General features: G+C 41.7%; 1 protein-coding gene across 3 annotated transcripts in view; it reads right to left on the bottom strand.

The window, feature by feature from the left end:
* VIT (vitrin) overlaps positions 1 to 16,644 on the bottom strand; it is a 326,453-nt gene that overhangs the window by 42,095 nt on the left and 267,714 nt on the right. For all 3 annotated transcript variants that reach the window (XM_073672665.1, XM_073672664.1, XM_073672663.1), the window contains 5 exons: positions 12,382 to 12,459; positions 12,225 to 12,293; positions 8,931 to 8,993; positions 5,341 to 5,403; positions 5,178 to 5,243 (listed from right to left, as the gene is read on the bottom strand). In XM_073672665.1, the coding sequence (XP_073528766.1) occupies positions 5,178 to 5,243; positions 5,341 to 5,403; positions 8,931 to 8,993; positions 12,225 to 12,293; positions 12,382 to 12,459 (339 nt within the window). The remainder of the gene's footprint in view (positions 1 to 5,177; positions 5,244 to 5,340; positions 5,404 to 8,930; positions 8,994 to 12,224; positions 12,294 to 12,381; positions 12,460 to 16,644) is intronic.

Consider the following 16,644-nt stretch of genomic DNA (forward strand, 5'->3'; position numbering starts at 1 on the left):
GAAATTAACATGCTGCAGCCTGGAAAGACAAAGTTTTCTGAACCCTGAGGGTGTGTAACATGCACACTCTCAAGATTCCGCATTGTTGCTTGTTCACATGCCGACTAACTTCTTTCATTGAAAGAAACAGGAAAAGTGACTAGTCAGCATGTGACTGCAAGTTTAAAAATTTCATACTTGCGGTCATGTGATGACTGCTCGAGCAGGCAACAGAGTGCAATCTTGAGAGTGGGCATGTTGTACACTATCAAGATTAAGTAATCTGCAGTCAAAATATACAATATGTATACAATTTATCTAAAGACTAGAAAAACCCTGTTAAGCATTATATAGTCCTTGTTCAAATCAATGATTTCTCTGTGTAATACAGAAATTGCAGTGAGTTGCAGGTTGTATTGCATCTAAGGGTAAAGTAACTGTATATCAATCATCAGTTATAGCGAATGTGAGAGCTTGTGTAGCGCCCTGAGGGTTCGGCCGCTACAGGGGTATTGCACCTCTGCCAGAGGTGTGATATTCCACTCCCATGTAAGGATGGAGTATGGACCAGGGCTCAGTTAGCTGCATACAGCACACTCACCCCATTTCCGAGGGACAGTTGAACGGTGCTCCCATTAGACAGAAATTCAGGCACGACAGACCATGTCCCTGGCTGGAGTGGGGAGGGGGGAGGAAAACCCAGTGATGTAGGAGCAGGAGGGGACGGTTTCTGGGCATAGGCAGGGGCCCATTGGTTGCAAGTCACCTGGGCTCATACACAGAGAGGGAGGTATATAAGGTGGGCACCATCTTAGAACAGTGTTCAGTTCAGAGAAGAAGTCAGATAGGAGGAGGAGAGAAGGAGTTCAGCCAGAGAGGGCTGACAGGGAGCTGTGGCTCAGTCTGGGCCCAGCTCCACGAGGCAGGCCTGGAGTGGAGGCCAGGACCAACAGAAAGGAAAGGAAGAAAGGAACAGAACACCCAGAGAGGCCCAGAGACACGAGGGCAGAAGGAACCCCAAAGGCCTAGGAGATTGCGGGTGATGGGTTGGCAGAACAGGGTACCGGATCCCAAGTTGGTGGAGGCGACTAATCCTCAGTCAAGGACCGGCGGTCGTGATCACATCTTGGTGCGACCCCTCACTACACCTACTAGAAAGGCACACCACATAGGGTCAGGGAAGTGGACACCCAGTCCTCCCAAGAGAAGGCCCGCGGGAGCTGGACAGACGTAGTGTCACTGGTGGGGCACGGCCAGAGAAAGGAATATAAGGGAGTCCTGTGCCACACTCCGGAATTGCCTGGGGGTTGACCGAGCCCCCTGCCTGGTGGACGCAGCACGGCTTGGGCAGTCATTGCCGGCGGAATGACTAAGAATATAAAGAACTGTGAGTAAAGAATTTGAACTGAAACACCACGTCTCTGTGCTTCATCGCCGCACCAGCACAACTAGTGCTGGGACGCTCGCACCAACACTCCCATCATCCACTCTTACTGCCCTGGGGCTGCACTCTTCCCGTGGGGAGTCACACTACCTCAGCTGCATACACCATCAGCCCCAGCGGTCTACCTTGCAGCGGCGGTCCACGCTGACCGCAATCCACGGGTGGCGTAGTCGGACAATTAACCTAGAACCCCCACAAAATACCGCCATTGGCCTGACCACCCTGAGCCACGGGACCGGGTCACCGCCACGGATACTACAACTCCCAGAAGCCCGGTTCCGGGTGCCCCTCGGCCCAGGGGGCGAGTCACTTGCGAGTGTGATTTGTTTCAAGTATGATTTGGCTTAAAGGGGTTTTCCCACAAATGAAAGTTCATTTTAATCAATAGATCTTGGAATAATAATAACTTTCACAATTGGATGTATTTACATAAAATGTTCCTGTGCTGAAATAATCTTAGAAAAGTCCCCATGTGTAATGTCTGTGTCTGACCATATAGGAACATGGTCTGATCATATCACAGCTCCTGGGCAGGGGGAGAAGCAAAAGAGTATACAGACATTATAGCACCGGATTGCAGCTGATTCTCTTTGTGAGGTAAGAAATTTCCCTGCCTGTTTTTAAACAATGTTTTACTTCAAAGAAAGTATCAGCTGTGATCCCCAGCTGTAATGTCTGTCTTGTCTTTTGCTTCCTCCCCTGCCCAGGAGATGTGGTATGATCAGATCATGTTCCGTACATGGTCAGACACAGCTATTGATTAAAATGAACTTTTGTTTGTGGGAAAACCCCTTTAAGTGTGTAAGTTGTAACTTTGAATTCAAGGAGCCAATGTATACCCAATGGGAGTAAACAAGCTAGAAATAGGCGGAAACCACGATGGCTAAATAGAGCATGTAAGGGGCGCAATAAATGACAAAAGGAAAACGTTTCAAGAATTAATGAAAGAGGGTAGTGATGATGCATTAAATAATTATAGAAAAAAAAATTTGTGTAAAAATCAAATAAAGGCAGCAAAAATTGAGATAGAGAGACTCATTGCCAAAGAGGGTAAAATAATCCAAAAATATTCTTCAACGATATCAACAGTAAGAAACTGAAAAATGATAGTGTTGGCCCCCCCAAAAATAGTCTGGGTGAAATGGTGGAACAGGATGAGGGAAAGGCCAATATGCTAAACTCCTTTTTGTCTTCAGTATTTATACAAGAAAATCCCATGACAGATGACATGATCAGGGATACTAGAAATTCTCCACTAAATGTCACCTGCTTAATCCAGCAGGAAGTGCAGTGTCTCTTCAAAATCACTAAAGTAAACAAATCCCCGGGCCCGGATGGCATAAATCCCTGAGTAATGCAGGAATTAAGTACAGTGATAGACAGACCGTTATTTATAATATTCACAGATTCCATAATAACAGGGTCTGTACCACAGGATTGGCACATGGCAAATGTGGTGCCAATATTCAAAAAGTCGGCAAAATCTGAGCCTGGAAATTATAGGCCGGTAAATTTAACCTTGTGATGCGGGTAAAATCCCTGAGGGTTTCTTAAGAGATGCTATCCTGGAGTATCTTAATAAGGATAATAATTTTTATAATAATAATTTTTATTTATATAGTGCCAACATATTCCGCAGCACTTTACAATTAAGCGGGGACATGTACAGACAATAAATTCAATATAAGGTAAGACAGTTTAAACAGTTACATTAGGAGTGAGGTTCCTGCTCGCAAGCTTACAATCTACAAGGGATAACTTCATGACCCAGCTTCAACATGGTTGTATGAGAGATCGGTCCTGTCAAACTAATCTGACCAGCTTCTATGAGGATGTAAGTTCCAGAATGGACCAGAGAAACGCAGTGGATGTTGTCTATATAGACTTTTCAAACGCGTTTGATACAGTGCCACACAAATGGTTGGCATATAAAATTATAAAAATGGGACTAGGAGAAAATAAGTGTAACTGGTTTAACATCTGGCTCAGTGATAGGAAAGGGTGGTTATTAATGGAACACACTCGTATTGAGTCACAGTTAGCAGTGGGGGTACCACAGGGGTCAGTATTGGACCCTCTTCTTTTAAACATATTTTATAATGACCTTGTAGCAGGCACACAGTCTAGAATTACAATATTTGCAGATGATACTAAACTGTGCAGAGTAATCAACACAGAGGAGGATAATTTAATATTACAGAAGGATTTATGTGAGCAGGAGGCTTGGGCTGCGAAATGGCAATTGACATTTAAGGTAGATAAATATAAGGTTATGTACTTGGGCGGAGGAAAAAAAATGTATAACTATGAGTTATTGTTAGAACCCTCTTGTTAGTTTTTTCTATCTTGTGTTTTGCGGTCACGTGACCATCTGCCTATATATTCCAGCTCCGACCTTCTGGCTTTGCTGGACTTCAGTGTTGTTTGACCCTCTTGCTAGCCTGGTGCTTCGGTGCCTATCTCTGTCAGTTCGCTTGGTCCTCTGGGACCTCTAGTACTTTTTGTCAGTTTGTCTTTTGTGTTCTGCAACAACTTCTGTTTAGGAGGTGTCCCATTTTTGTCCCAGTCCTTAGTTCTTTTAGGGACCCCTCCCTTAATTCTATAGGTCTTCGTTCAGACTAGCCGAGGACGAAGGCGGGTCTGTTCACTAGGAACAGGCAGCCCGCTACATCGTAGGGATTCAGCTTAGTCTTACTGTAGGGACAGCTTCCCCTATCTTTCCTTAGTTCTTGTTGCAGATTATAATACTTATATTGTAAAACACTGAGTAAAACTGTCACTGAAAAAGACTTGGGTGTAGGGGTTTACGGCAAATTCCACTTTAGTGATCAGTGCCAGGCAGCTGCTGCCAAGGCAAATAAAATAATGGGATGCATTAAAAAAGACAAAAGATAATCATGATGATCACATAGTTTTACCTCTATACAAGTCACTAGTACAATTTTTGTCTCCAGTGTAAAAGAAGGACAATGCTGAACTGGGGCAGGTGCATAGAAGAGCAAAAAAAAAACCCCAAGGTTATTAAGGGAATGGTGGAACTGCAATACCAAGATAGGATAATAAACTTGGGGTTATTCAGTTTGGAAAAATTAAGGTTTAGGGGCGATCTTATCCCAATGTACAAATATATGAGGGGACAGTAGAGAGATATTTGTAATGTTCTTTTTACACTTAGGCCTGTGACTGGGACAAAGGGGCATCCTCTATGTCTAGAGGAAAGAAGGTTTAATCATACTCACAGATGTAGATTCTTTGCTGTAAGAGCAGTGAGACTGTGGAACTCGATGCCACTTGATGTTGTAATGGTTGATTCACTACTAAACTTCAAGAAGGGCCTGGATGCCTTTCTTGATAAATATAATATTGCAGGTTATGGGCACTACATTCTGTGATGGGACGTTGATCTAGGCAATTAGTCTGTTTGTCGTATGGAGTCGGGAAGGAATTTTTCCACTAATATGGAGCTATTAATGTCTGCCCCATAGGACTTTTGCCTTCCACTGGATCAACATTTTAGGCTACAGGTTAAACTTGATGGACTTAAGTCTACCTTCAACCTTAAAACTATGAAACTATGGCAGGTCCTTTAAAGTTAGAGACACTCTTTGGAACCATTGTCCACTGTTGCCCACAAATGAGAATTCTAAACAGAGCACCTCTTTTTATTAACTCACAATTCCATTACAGGATGTAAGAAAGTAGGGTTTCTAAACCAGAAAACCCCTTTAAGCCAGTACTTTAAAATGAAGCAAACCTGGTTCTGAGAATCCTCTCCATGGGTCTGGATTTGCATCGACCTTAACCTCTGGTTTAATTTGAACTGAAAATGGGGAAAGAAAACAACATTATTAATTGCGCTTGCTCCGATAATGTTAGTAGTATTGTAGTGCTAGTAATGATAGTAATATAGATATTACCCTTCATTTCAGGCACCTCTTCAACAACTTTCCAGGTTGTTTCAGATTCACTGTTTCTTGGATCTGCAATAAAGTGAAATGTGATTAAATCACTCTCAATTAATCACTCAAATCTGTCTGGAATAAAAATGGATGGGGAAAGTATTTTCACACTATTTTTAATTCCCACTGTATTGGTCTAAACCATTCATATTTCCCATGTTCTACTCTCTAACTGTACTCAATGTATATTGTACTAATTACCTCCGGTACTATATGTAGTGTACTGCTCTCTACCTTTGCTACTTCTCATGTTCTGCTCTTTGTCTGTACTCAATGTATAGTGGTACTGATTACTTTCGGTACTATATGTTCTTCATAACATGTGCTGCTCTTAATCTACTTGTCCAGCTCTACAATCTACCTTTATTCCAGGTTTTGCAATGCTATATACTGTACTTCTAATTGTCTGGGTTATATGTAATTTTTCTAGATATTGTACTCCTCTCTTCCTTTGCTACTTTACATGTTCTGAATAAATCTGTACATGAACTCCATGTGTTGTACTATTATCTACCTTTACTACATTATCTGTACTGTCCTCTACCTGGATTCTGTATTGTGTAATGCTATTGATTTATGCTACATGTACTGTACAGCCATCAACCGGGGTCAGGATGAACTGCTTTTTGGATATCAAGTAAAGGTGTCTTAATTTCACTTTTTTGGTACTGTGTTCACTATGCTGTTCTGTACAGCACAAGAAAGGTATACTGACTGCTCACATATTGGTTTGCAAGAATAGTTGGCAAAAGTGTCTGTAATGCTCAAATGGCAAATACATCCAATCTATGCAAAATAAAGGTCATTTTTTACTGTGTAGGAAAACATAGTCTACTGTGCTTCCCATACCGATAGATAATTCAGTATACTTTATTTTGATGGTGAGAGTCAATTATTCCAAAGTACACCTATAGCGGTATATGTTTCAGCCTTTCTTAAGATGTAAAAATTGGAAAATACTACAGATGCACAGTATAAGTCAAAGTTTGGACACACCTGTTCATGCAATGGTTTTCCTTGTTCTTATTTGAATGTGCACATTGTAGATTCAGACTGAAGGCGGCAGAACCATGAAGGAATACATATAGAAACAAGTGTGAAACAAACCAGAAAACATATTAAACCTAGGATTCCTCTCAGTACCTCCCTTTAACTCAAGTAGCTTCTTGAGTTAGTCATTTAGAATGGCTTTCCAATGAAAAGGTATGCCCAGTCCAAAGGTGAAATTCACCTCACTACACTTAAGAAGTGTTGGAAATTGCTAGAACCCTGAAGATATCCTCAAGTGCAGCCTTAAAAACCATCAATCACTATGATGAAACTGGCTCTCGTGAGGACCACCCCAGGAAAAGCAGACCAAGAATTAACACAGAAACCTCAAATTGACAACACCTCATATAACAGCCTACATAAATGATACACAGACATCCAGTAGCAGACACTTTTCAACATCAACTGTACAGAGAAGAACAGGTTAATGACCCAAAACACACCACCAGCCAGTGTAAGGTTTACGTGACAATGAGGAAGAGGAATGGAGTGCTGCATCAGATGACATGACCTCCATAATCACCTAACCTCAATACAACTGGGATGGTTTTGCATGAGTTGGACCAGATAGGCAAAGGCAAATCAGTTATCAAGTGCCCAGCACCTCTGGATACTCCTTGAAAAGTTTTGGAAAGCCATTCCAGGTAATAGAAGCAGCTATCACGGGTGTGTCAGGTTTGACAGACAGTCAAATGGGGTCCGGCTGTAGAAGGTCACTGCGTTTGGCCTTGCAAACATCTTCCTGATCCATTCATTATCCCTCTCCCTTTAGGACCCAGCGGTGATCTTCACCTTGCTTGTGGATTATATCTTTAGGACCCAGCGGTGATCCTCATCTTCTGCTGCTAATTAGCACTCCCTTGCTGTATCCTTAAATACACTCAGTTTCTCCAGAGAGTTGCTGGTGATAGAGTGTGTTCTGATTTATTCAGGCCTGGAATTCTAGTAGTCGGCTAGAATTTTCTTGGCGTTCCTTTGTGATTGTTGCCGTGTTTTCTCCGGAGACATCTTGAAGCTAAGTGTATTCCCTTGTTCATTTCCCTTGTGTATTCTTTAGTTTGCAGTGGGGCTGACTAGTGCTTGCCTCTCCCCCTCCCTACCTAGAGCCTAGTTTTAGGGTCAGCTAGGGCCAGGTTTCTAGCTCGGCGATAGGTGCAGAACCTATATAGGGTCCACAGGGGAGTCAAGGTTTGTTGTTTTAGCTGTATAGGGGTCTCCACTCCCCCTTTCCCTACTTGTAGGGCACCCTTCCCTTTACTTGTCATTATACCCTGGACTCTCCCCATAACCAGCATGAAAGTAGCTTGAGAGAATGTCAATGGGGTGTAAGGCTATCATCAGATTAAAAGGTAGGTACTTTGAAGAATCTACATATTCGGGCTTGTTTCACATGTGTTGCTTTACTCTTTGCTTCCATATGTGTTCATTAGGGATTTTGCTGCCTTTATTTATTATGCTTGCTTGTATAGCACCATCATATTCCACAGCACTTTACAGACTTTATCATCACTGTCCTCATTGGGGCTCACAATATAAATTCCCTGTCAGTATGTCTTTGGCATGAGGGAGGAAACCCACACAAACTTCTTGCAGATGTTATCCTTGGTGGGATTTGAAACCAGGAACCCAGCACTGCATACCAGCACTAATCACTGAGCCATCATGCTTCTCACTCTGATTCTACAATGTGCACATACCAAGAAGAACAAGGAAACCCATTGTATGAACAGGTGTGTCCAAACTTTTGACTGGTACTGTATATCAACTATGGAAGAAAATTGAGATGTGAAAAAAATGTACATAATTTAGCATCTCGCCTAGTTGCAGCTTGTACATGGTGAGCAGTGGTGTTATTAGAAGAGTATAATTCTGAGCTAACTAATTAATTTATTAGGACATCCAAACCCATGAATGTGAATGAATTGTGGTAGATCAGCTCACTTAGTTGCACATAGAGGTACACAGGAACACTGTCTCTTTAAATCTTCTGCTGAGTTTATTAAGAGCACTGCATAAACTACAGCAATGTTAGGAAACACAAACATGGCCTTCTTGGCCCAACAGGAAAAACAAAACATAACCATAACTTATGGCACAGTCCTTGTTGCTACGCGTAACCATCCGCTTCAGGAACAAAACAACCCAAGGTTTAACTTTCCTTAACATGAACACCACAGCTCCAGAGCTTGTGCCTCCAGGCCCTCCCCACTCCAAATGCTCTGAAAGGCTGTGATTTTATCCTCTGAGTTCCTTCTTTTCTACAGGTGTTTAACACCCTAGAACTAAGATGGTTGATTAACCCACTCGTGTGCTGGAACCTTTTTCCTATGTGTAATTACTGCAGTTATTAATCTCAGTGCTACATATCTCCCCTCCAGTACTTTGCCAGTGACTTTGTCACAGAATGGTCAGCTAGATTTGTTAATACAATATATATTTACCAAAATGTAAACTGCAAAATATGCATTTTTAATGGCTCAATAAATTAAAATACTTACTACTCTGCGAGAAGCCAGAGACCCACCTGTCAAATTCTGACATGCTAGATCTGGGATTGGAAACTAAAAAGACATAAAAATATGTTATCATTCTGATCAGGTGTCTACATGACCTATCTTGCCAATGTATTCTATGTAAACAGCCATTGTTCCAAAATAAGGCGAATTGCCACTTTCTTGTCACCAGCTCAGATAAACAAAATGTAACGTAAAAGTAAAGTATGCATTCAGCAGATGCCAATGATCTGTTGGATACTCATCATTCAAGATAAGGGGTTAATCTGCAGGTTAATAGCGTTAGTAACCTGCCCGGCGCCCGCACATAGCCAAACACTGCGGGGAGGAAATTAACTTTATTCTCCCCGGCAGTGTCCCGGTTTCAGTTAAGAGGGCTGCGACGTCGCTGGTTCGGTCACCACTCTGAGTATACATAGCGGCTGTAACTGTGCCCTCACACTGACTGACACTGGTTCTGCATTGGGGATGGCTGTCAGTCAGGGCTGGGGGTGCGGTTATAGCCGCCCCTCTATATACTCAGAGTGGTGACTAAACCAGCTCTGGCGCCGTCCCCCGTGACTGAAACCGAATGCTGCCCGGGAGAATAAAGTTAATTTTCTCCCTGTATCGTTCGGTTATGTGTGGGCACTGGGCAGGTTAGTAACGCTATTAACCTGCAGATTAAGGGAGTTGTCCGGTCAAAAGTGATAAGTCTGCAGTCACTCCATGTGACTGCAGACTTGTGAATCCCCCCCCCAGCTTAGGCACTGTGCTCTGTGAGGATTCGCCGGTTTCAGACCTGGGACCACAGGGTATGTATGCGTTATACATACCCCCGGCCAGTCGGCTACGCTTCGCTCCATACACTTGTATTGAATGAGGCCACGTCCCATCTAGTGACGCAGACTGCCAGTGGGCGCATCCGACTAGAAGGCGCGTCCGACTAGAAGGCGCGTCCGACTAGAAGGCACGTCCGACTAGAAGGCACGTCCGACTAGAAGGCGCGTCCGACTAGAAGGCGCGTCCGACTAGAAGGCACGGCCTCACTTAATACAAGTGTATGGAGAGCAAGGCCATGCCCACTTACCGGGGGTATGTATAACTCATACATACTCTCCGTTACCCAGTCTGTAACTGGCGAATCCCCGCAGCACACAGTGCGTGCGCTGGGGGATTCATAAGTCTGCAGTCACACAGAGTGACTGCAGATTTATCACTTTTGACAACCCCTTTAAGCCCATATCTGCAGATTAATAGCGTTTTTTCTCGTGATAGGTTCCCCTTAAAGGGAATCTATCAGTAGGAACAACCCATACCTTGATATCTGCAATCTGATCTCTTAATCTAAAGAAATCCATATTTTTTTTAAATGAACTATTAGGATTTCTGGACCAGATACTACATGAGAATCTGCATCCAGAGCTTATTTTAAATGAAGACATTGGTTTCGGCAGTCGATCTTGAGAACAATGATCTTTAAAGAGGTTTTCCCACAAACGAAAGTTCATTTTAAAAATTGTCTGTGTCTGACCGTGTACGGAACATACCACAGCTCCTGGGCAGGGGAGGAAACAAAAGACAATACAGATATTACAGCAGGGGATCACAGAGGATTCATTTTGTGAGGTAAAACATTGTTTAAAAACAGGGAGTGAAATATTTTACCTCACAAAATGAATCCTCTGTGATCCCCAGCTGTAATGTCTGTATACTCTTTTGCTTCCTCCCCTGCCCAGGAGCTGTGGTATGTTCCGTACACGGTCAGACGCAGACAATTTTTAAAATGAACTTTCGATTGTGGGAAAACCACTTTAAGGCAAACCATAAGATCATTTCACCCAATGAACAAACCTTTTGCTCTTTTGTTGGGTGATCAGCTTCCTGTCTACATTGTAAAATTATTGGAAACAGGCTTTCCTAGGAATGCTCATTCCCAATAGTCGTGCAGAGTAAATGCACCTTTATTTTTTGGGATTGACCACATTGACTGTGTTTTTTTTTCTCACAGCTCATTTTCAAATGAACAGTGTACTATTTCTTTGCGCAACCCACTAATGATGCCCTGAGTAAAACCAGGTGCAAAAAATTATTACTTTGGAAGGAATTAAATATTAGGATCAAAAAAATGAATTTCAATCTTATGCAAATCATGTTTAACGTGGCCCATGTAGATGGTACTCCATAAACTAGCTATCAATGATGCAGCTGTATCATTGCCTAAATCAACGTGGTTGATGTATAAAACGTAAAAGAAGCTTCATTGAAAAGTGCATAAGATAGCGATTTAAGTAACCTTTGAAGGAAAGATCTCTCTCATGTTTATACTCAGACCAGCTTAAAAACAAACAGCTGCATGATATATTACGTAAAAACACTTTCATGTTTTCATCCACTGGAGATAAAATATTCAGGAGAACATTCTGGAAGGAAAAAGAAAAAAACAAATGGCACCGAAACAAATATAGTGCTATGTGGACCAAGTGCCATGACATTTTGTATTGAGGATATTTAAGAGAGTTATTCATTTTCGTAGGAAGGCCCTCCTAAAGACCGCCATACACATGAGATGGCTGTCAGATACAGTATATGATGCTTTGGCCAATAGTTTGGCTGGTAGCCCTCGCGCCTGGCTCTCCCATCCTGTGTTCTCAATGAGAGAGCTGCCACCAGTATGGTGACAGCTTATCTCCAGAAGTCAGACAGTCCAAAATCAGACATTATGGATCGATATACAGTATTCCCCCACAAAAAAATTGCCAAGGAATCCCATACACATTTGATTTGAGTGTCGGCCAAATCCATGAATATTGGCATGCTTGTCCGACATTAGTCTAATGCATATGCGGGGCCTTAACAATGAGCTGATCAGAGATTGTCGTGAAAGTCGACAAGTTGTAAACTATATGAAAAGTGTTCAATTTTTGTGCAGTGCCTCCATAGGGGAAATAAAGCATTACAATGTTCAAATGAAATGAAGGTCTGTCCATGTGGTACATAGACATGCTGAGACCTCCAGATGGGTGGGCACTCTTTGTGACTGCTCTGGCTTTTAGATGAGGGTTCTTAACAGGATATGTCTCTATATCAACTCTGAATTCCCTAATACTGTATTTAGAAATGTCCTTCTCGATTGATGATTAAACCCTATGATTTCACAGCTGTTAGTGTGTATTTTTGGTAAAAAAAAAAATTACATGTAAAACAGATCTATAGCAAAGCGTTTTAATTTGAATACATTGTTGAATTGATGAATATGCTTATTCATAGCAGTACTGATTATGAAAAGTACTAGGTTACCTTGAGTATCACGGGTTTCTACAGGCCAGAGGGGTGCAGCAGGGGGAGCAACGTTGCTACTTTCTGGAACTAAAAATATTAAAGTGATATTCAATGGGATTATGTACAGAGGTAAAGGATTTTAGGAGTGTAATAGTTTTTTATTTTATGCACATACCCGCTGGTCTTCGTACTGGAGGAACTGGAGGAACATTCAGTCTCTGATTTTGGCTTGACCAATCACGTCTTTGGGTTACTGAAACAGGTGAACGACTCATATAATCAGTGTTTAGGTTTCTTACTTTTTACAACAATATAAGAATATTGTAAAATTAGCAGACTGGTAAAACAGCTGAAGTGCTGTAAAACTGGACTACTCATTTAACTAGATTTAAAAACATTGAGCATGGCTGGCATAGCCAATGGATTAGTATAGTTCAAGAGGAGCTATCAGTTGCCATAAACGTATACTTTTTTTTTACCTGGTGTAAGTGTCGCTGTTCTCCTGGATCTGGCATTGTTTAATTCCTTTTTCCTGCACCTCTCCATTCCTGAGATACACCACCCTTTTCCTTAAGTATAGCCTTTTGAGCCAACTGGGAATGGTCCTCAAAAAGATTCCCTTAGAAAAGAGTTGAGGACCAAACCCAATTAACTAAAAAGACTAGATCAACATATACAGGAAAGAGAGGGCTCTCAGGAATGGAGAGGTGCAGAAAAACAACATCAGATTTCGGAGAATAACATCATATACGCCAGATAAATAAAATGTATATTTATGTAAAGTGACAGGTCTTTTTTTAAAGGGAACCTGACATGTGATACATGCTGCACAAACCATGGGTAGCATGTGTCATCCACTGGCTGTAGTATCCCAGCTATGTATGTTTGTCTCTGAAATGCTGCGGTGTTTCAGAGAAAAACTTACTTTTAATACCTGCCGGGAATCGAGCTGCGCTATTGACTAGTTGTACAGGCTGGTCCCCGGCGCTTCTCCCTGACCACTAAAAATGGTGAAATGGTGGATGAGGATGAGGAAAAAACCAATATGCTAAATGATTTTTTTTCCAACAGTATTTACACAAGAAAATTGCATGACAGAAAACATGATCAGTGATAACAAAAATTCTCCATTAAATGTCACTTGCTTAACCCAGCAGGAAGTACGGCGGCGTCTAAAAATCACTAAAGTTGACAAATCCCCGGGCCCAGATGGGATACACCCGCGAGTACTGCAGGAATTAAGTAACGTCATAGATAGACCATTATTTTTAATCTTTAAAGATTCCATAATAACATGGTCTGTACCACAAGACTGGTGTATAGCAAAGGTGGTGCCAACATTCAAAAAGGGGACAAAAACTGAACTTGGAAATTATAGGCCAGTAAGCTTAACCTCTACTGTGGGTAAAATCCTGGAGGGTTTCCTAAGACATGCTATACTAGAGTATCTGAAGAAGAATAACCTCATGGTCCAATATCAACATGGGTTTACGAGGGGCCGTTCTTGTCAAACTAATCTGATCAGCTTTTATGAGGAGGTAAGTTCCGGACTGGACCAAGGAAATGCAGTGGATGTTGTGTATATGGACTTTTCAAAAGCTTTTGATACGGTTCCACACAAAAGGTTGATGCATAAAATGAGAACAATGGGGATAGGGGAAAATATATGTATGTGGGTTAAGAACTGGCTCAGTGATAGGAAACAAAGGGTGGTTATTAATGGAACACACTCAGACTGGGTCACAGTTAACAGTACAGGGGTACCACAGGGGTCAGTATTGGGCCCGCTTCTTTTTAACATATTTATTAATGACCTTGTAGGGGGCATACAGAGTAGTATTTCAATATTTGCACATGACACTAAACTCTGCAGGGTAATCAATACAGAGGAGGACAATTTTATATTACAGGAGGATCTATGTAAACTAGAAGCTTGGGCTGATAAATGGCAAATGAGCTTTAATGGGGATAAATGTAAGGTAATGCACTCGGGCAGAGGAAATAAAATGTATAATTATATGCTTAATTGTAAAACACTGGGCAAAACTGTCACTGAAAAAGACCTGGGTGTATTGGTGGACGACAAGCTCACGTTTTGTGGCCAGTGTCAGGCAGCTGCTGCAAAGGCAAATAAAATAATGGGATGCATTAAAAGAGGCATAGATGCTCATGAGGAGATAATAATTTTACCTCTATACAAGTCACTAGTGCGACCACACTTAGAATACTGTGTATAGTTCTGGTCTCCGGTGTATAAGAAAGACATAGCTGAACTAGAGCGGGTGCAGAGAAGAGCGACCAAGGTTATTAGAGGACTGGGGGGTCTGCAATACCAAGACAGGTTATTACACTTGGGGTTATTTAGTTTGGAAACACGAAGGCTTAGGGGTGATCTTATTACTATGTACAAGTATATGAGGGGACAGTACAAAGACCTTTCTACTGATCTTTTTACTCTGAGGCCTGAGACGGGGACAAGGGGGCATCTTCTACGTCGGGAGAAAAGAAGGTTTAATCATAATCACAGACGCGGATTCTTTACTGTCAGAGCAGTGAGACTATGGAACTCTCTTCCGCATGATGTTGTAATGAGTGATTCACTACTAAAATTTAAGAAGGGCCTGGATGCCTTTCTTCAAAAGTATAATATTACAGGTTATATATACTAGATTCCTTGATAGGGCGTTGATCCAGGGAACTAGTCTGTTTGCCGTATGCGGAGTCAGGAAGGAATTTTTTTCCCCAATGTGGAGCTTAGTGTTGCCACATGTTTTTTTTTGCCTTCCTCTGGATCAACATGTTAGGCTATGGGTTGAACTAGATGGACTTAGTCTTCCTTCAACCTCAAAAACTATGTTACTATGTATGTTACTATGAATATGACTGGCAAGCACCTGCCTATACGCGAGTGTAGGCAGAGGCTTCCCAATCACTATCAATGGACAGGGAGAAGCTGTCGAGCTATTAAAAGCATGCTTTTCTCTGAAATGCCGCAGAGGGCTACTACAGCCCGTGCATGATACATGCTGCCCATGGTTTGGGCAGCATATATCACCTGACAAATAATGAAGATCTTATTGTCTTACCATACGGCAGCTAATGGCAATCATGTTTCTAGCAGAACTTTACAATAAACTTAAAAATAACCTTTCTATATATTATATATATATTATCTCTTGTTTAAATCAAGTTTTCACATTATGCATATATTTTTAAATTTTTGGTGCTTATTTTGTAATCTTCTTAGAACTGCTCTTTTCCCGGTGATAGTCCAGCCTAAACAGGCTGCCAATTACCCAAAAAGCTTATTCCTCAGCTGAAATGATTTTTAAGCTTACTTTAAACTCTTTACCCATGAAGGCAGTTTTCACGTTAATGACCAGGCCAATTTTTACAATTCTGATCAGTGTCACTTTATGAGGTAATAACTCTGGAACGCTTCAACAGATCGCACTGATCCTGAGACTGTTTTTTCATGACATATTTTACTTCATAATAGTGGTAAAATTTATTTGATATGGCTGGCTTTTATTTTGGAAAAAAATCTGAAATTTGCCAAAAATTATGAAAATTTTGCAATTTTCAATCTTTGAATTTTTATGCCCTTAAATCAAACATATACAGTACAGACCAAAAGTTTGGACACACCTTCTCATTTAAAGATTTTTCTGTATTTTCATGACTGTGAAAATTGTACATTCACACTGAAGGCATCAAAACTATGAATTAACACATGTGGAATTATATACTTAACAAAAAAGTGTGAAACAACTGAAAATATGTCTTATATTCTAGGTTCTTCAAACTAGCCACCTTTTGCTTTGATGACTGCTTTGCACACTCTTGGCATTCTCTTGATGAGCTTCAAGAGGTAGTCACCGGAAATGGTCTTCCAACAATCTTGAAGGAGTTCCCAGAGATGCTTAGCACTTGTTGGCCCTTTTGCCTTCACTTTGCGGTCCAGCTCACCCCAAACCATCTCAAATTGGGTTCAGGTCTGGTGGCTGTGGAGGCCAGGTCATCTGGCGTAGCACCCCATCACTCTCCCTCTTGGTCAAATAGCCCTTACACAGCCTGGAGGTGTTTTTGGGGTCATTGTCCTGTTGAAAAATAAATGATGGTCCAACTAAACGCAAACCGGATGGAATAGCATGCCGCTGCAAGATGCTGTGGTAGCCATGCTTGTTCAGTATGCCTTCAATTTTGAATAAATCCCCAACAGTGTCACCAGCAAAGCACCCCCACACCATCACACCTCCTCCTCCATGCTTCACGGTGGGAAACAGGCATGTAGAGTCCATCCGTTCACCTTTTCTGCGTCGCACAAAGACACGGTGGTTGGAACCAAAGATCTCAAATTTGGACTCATCAGACCAAAGCACAGATTTCCACTGGTCTAATGTCCATTCCTTGTGTTATTTAGCCCAAACAAGTCTTT

Source organism: Phyllobates terribilis, unplaced genomic scaffold, assembly GCF_046119375.1.
Source record: "Phyllobates terribilis strain yellow unplaced genomic scaffold, ASM4611937v1 Scaffold_3__8_contigs__length_932513732, whole genome shotgun sequence".
NCBI classification, from domain to species: domain Eukaryota; kingdom Metazoa; phylum Chordata; class Amphibia; order Anura; family Dendrobatidae; genus Phyllobates; species Phyllobates terribilis.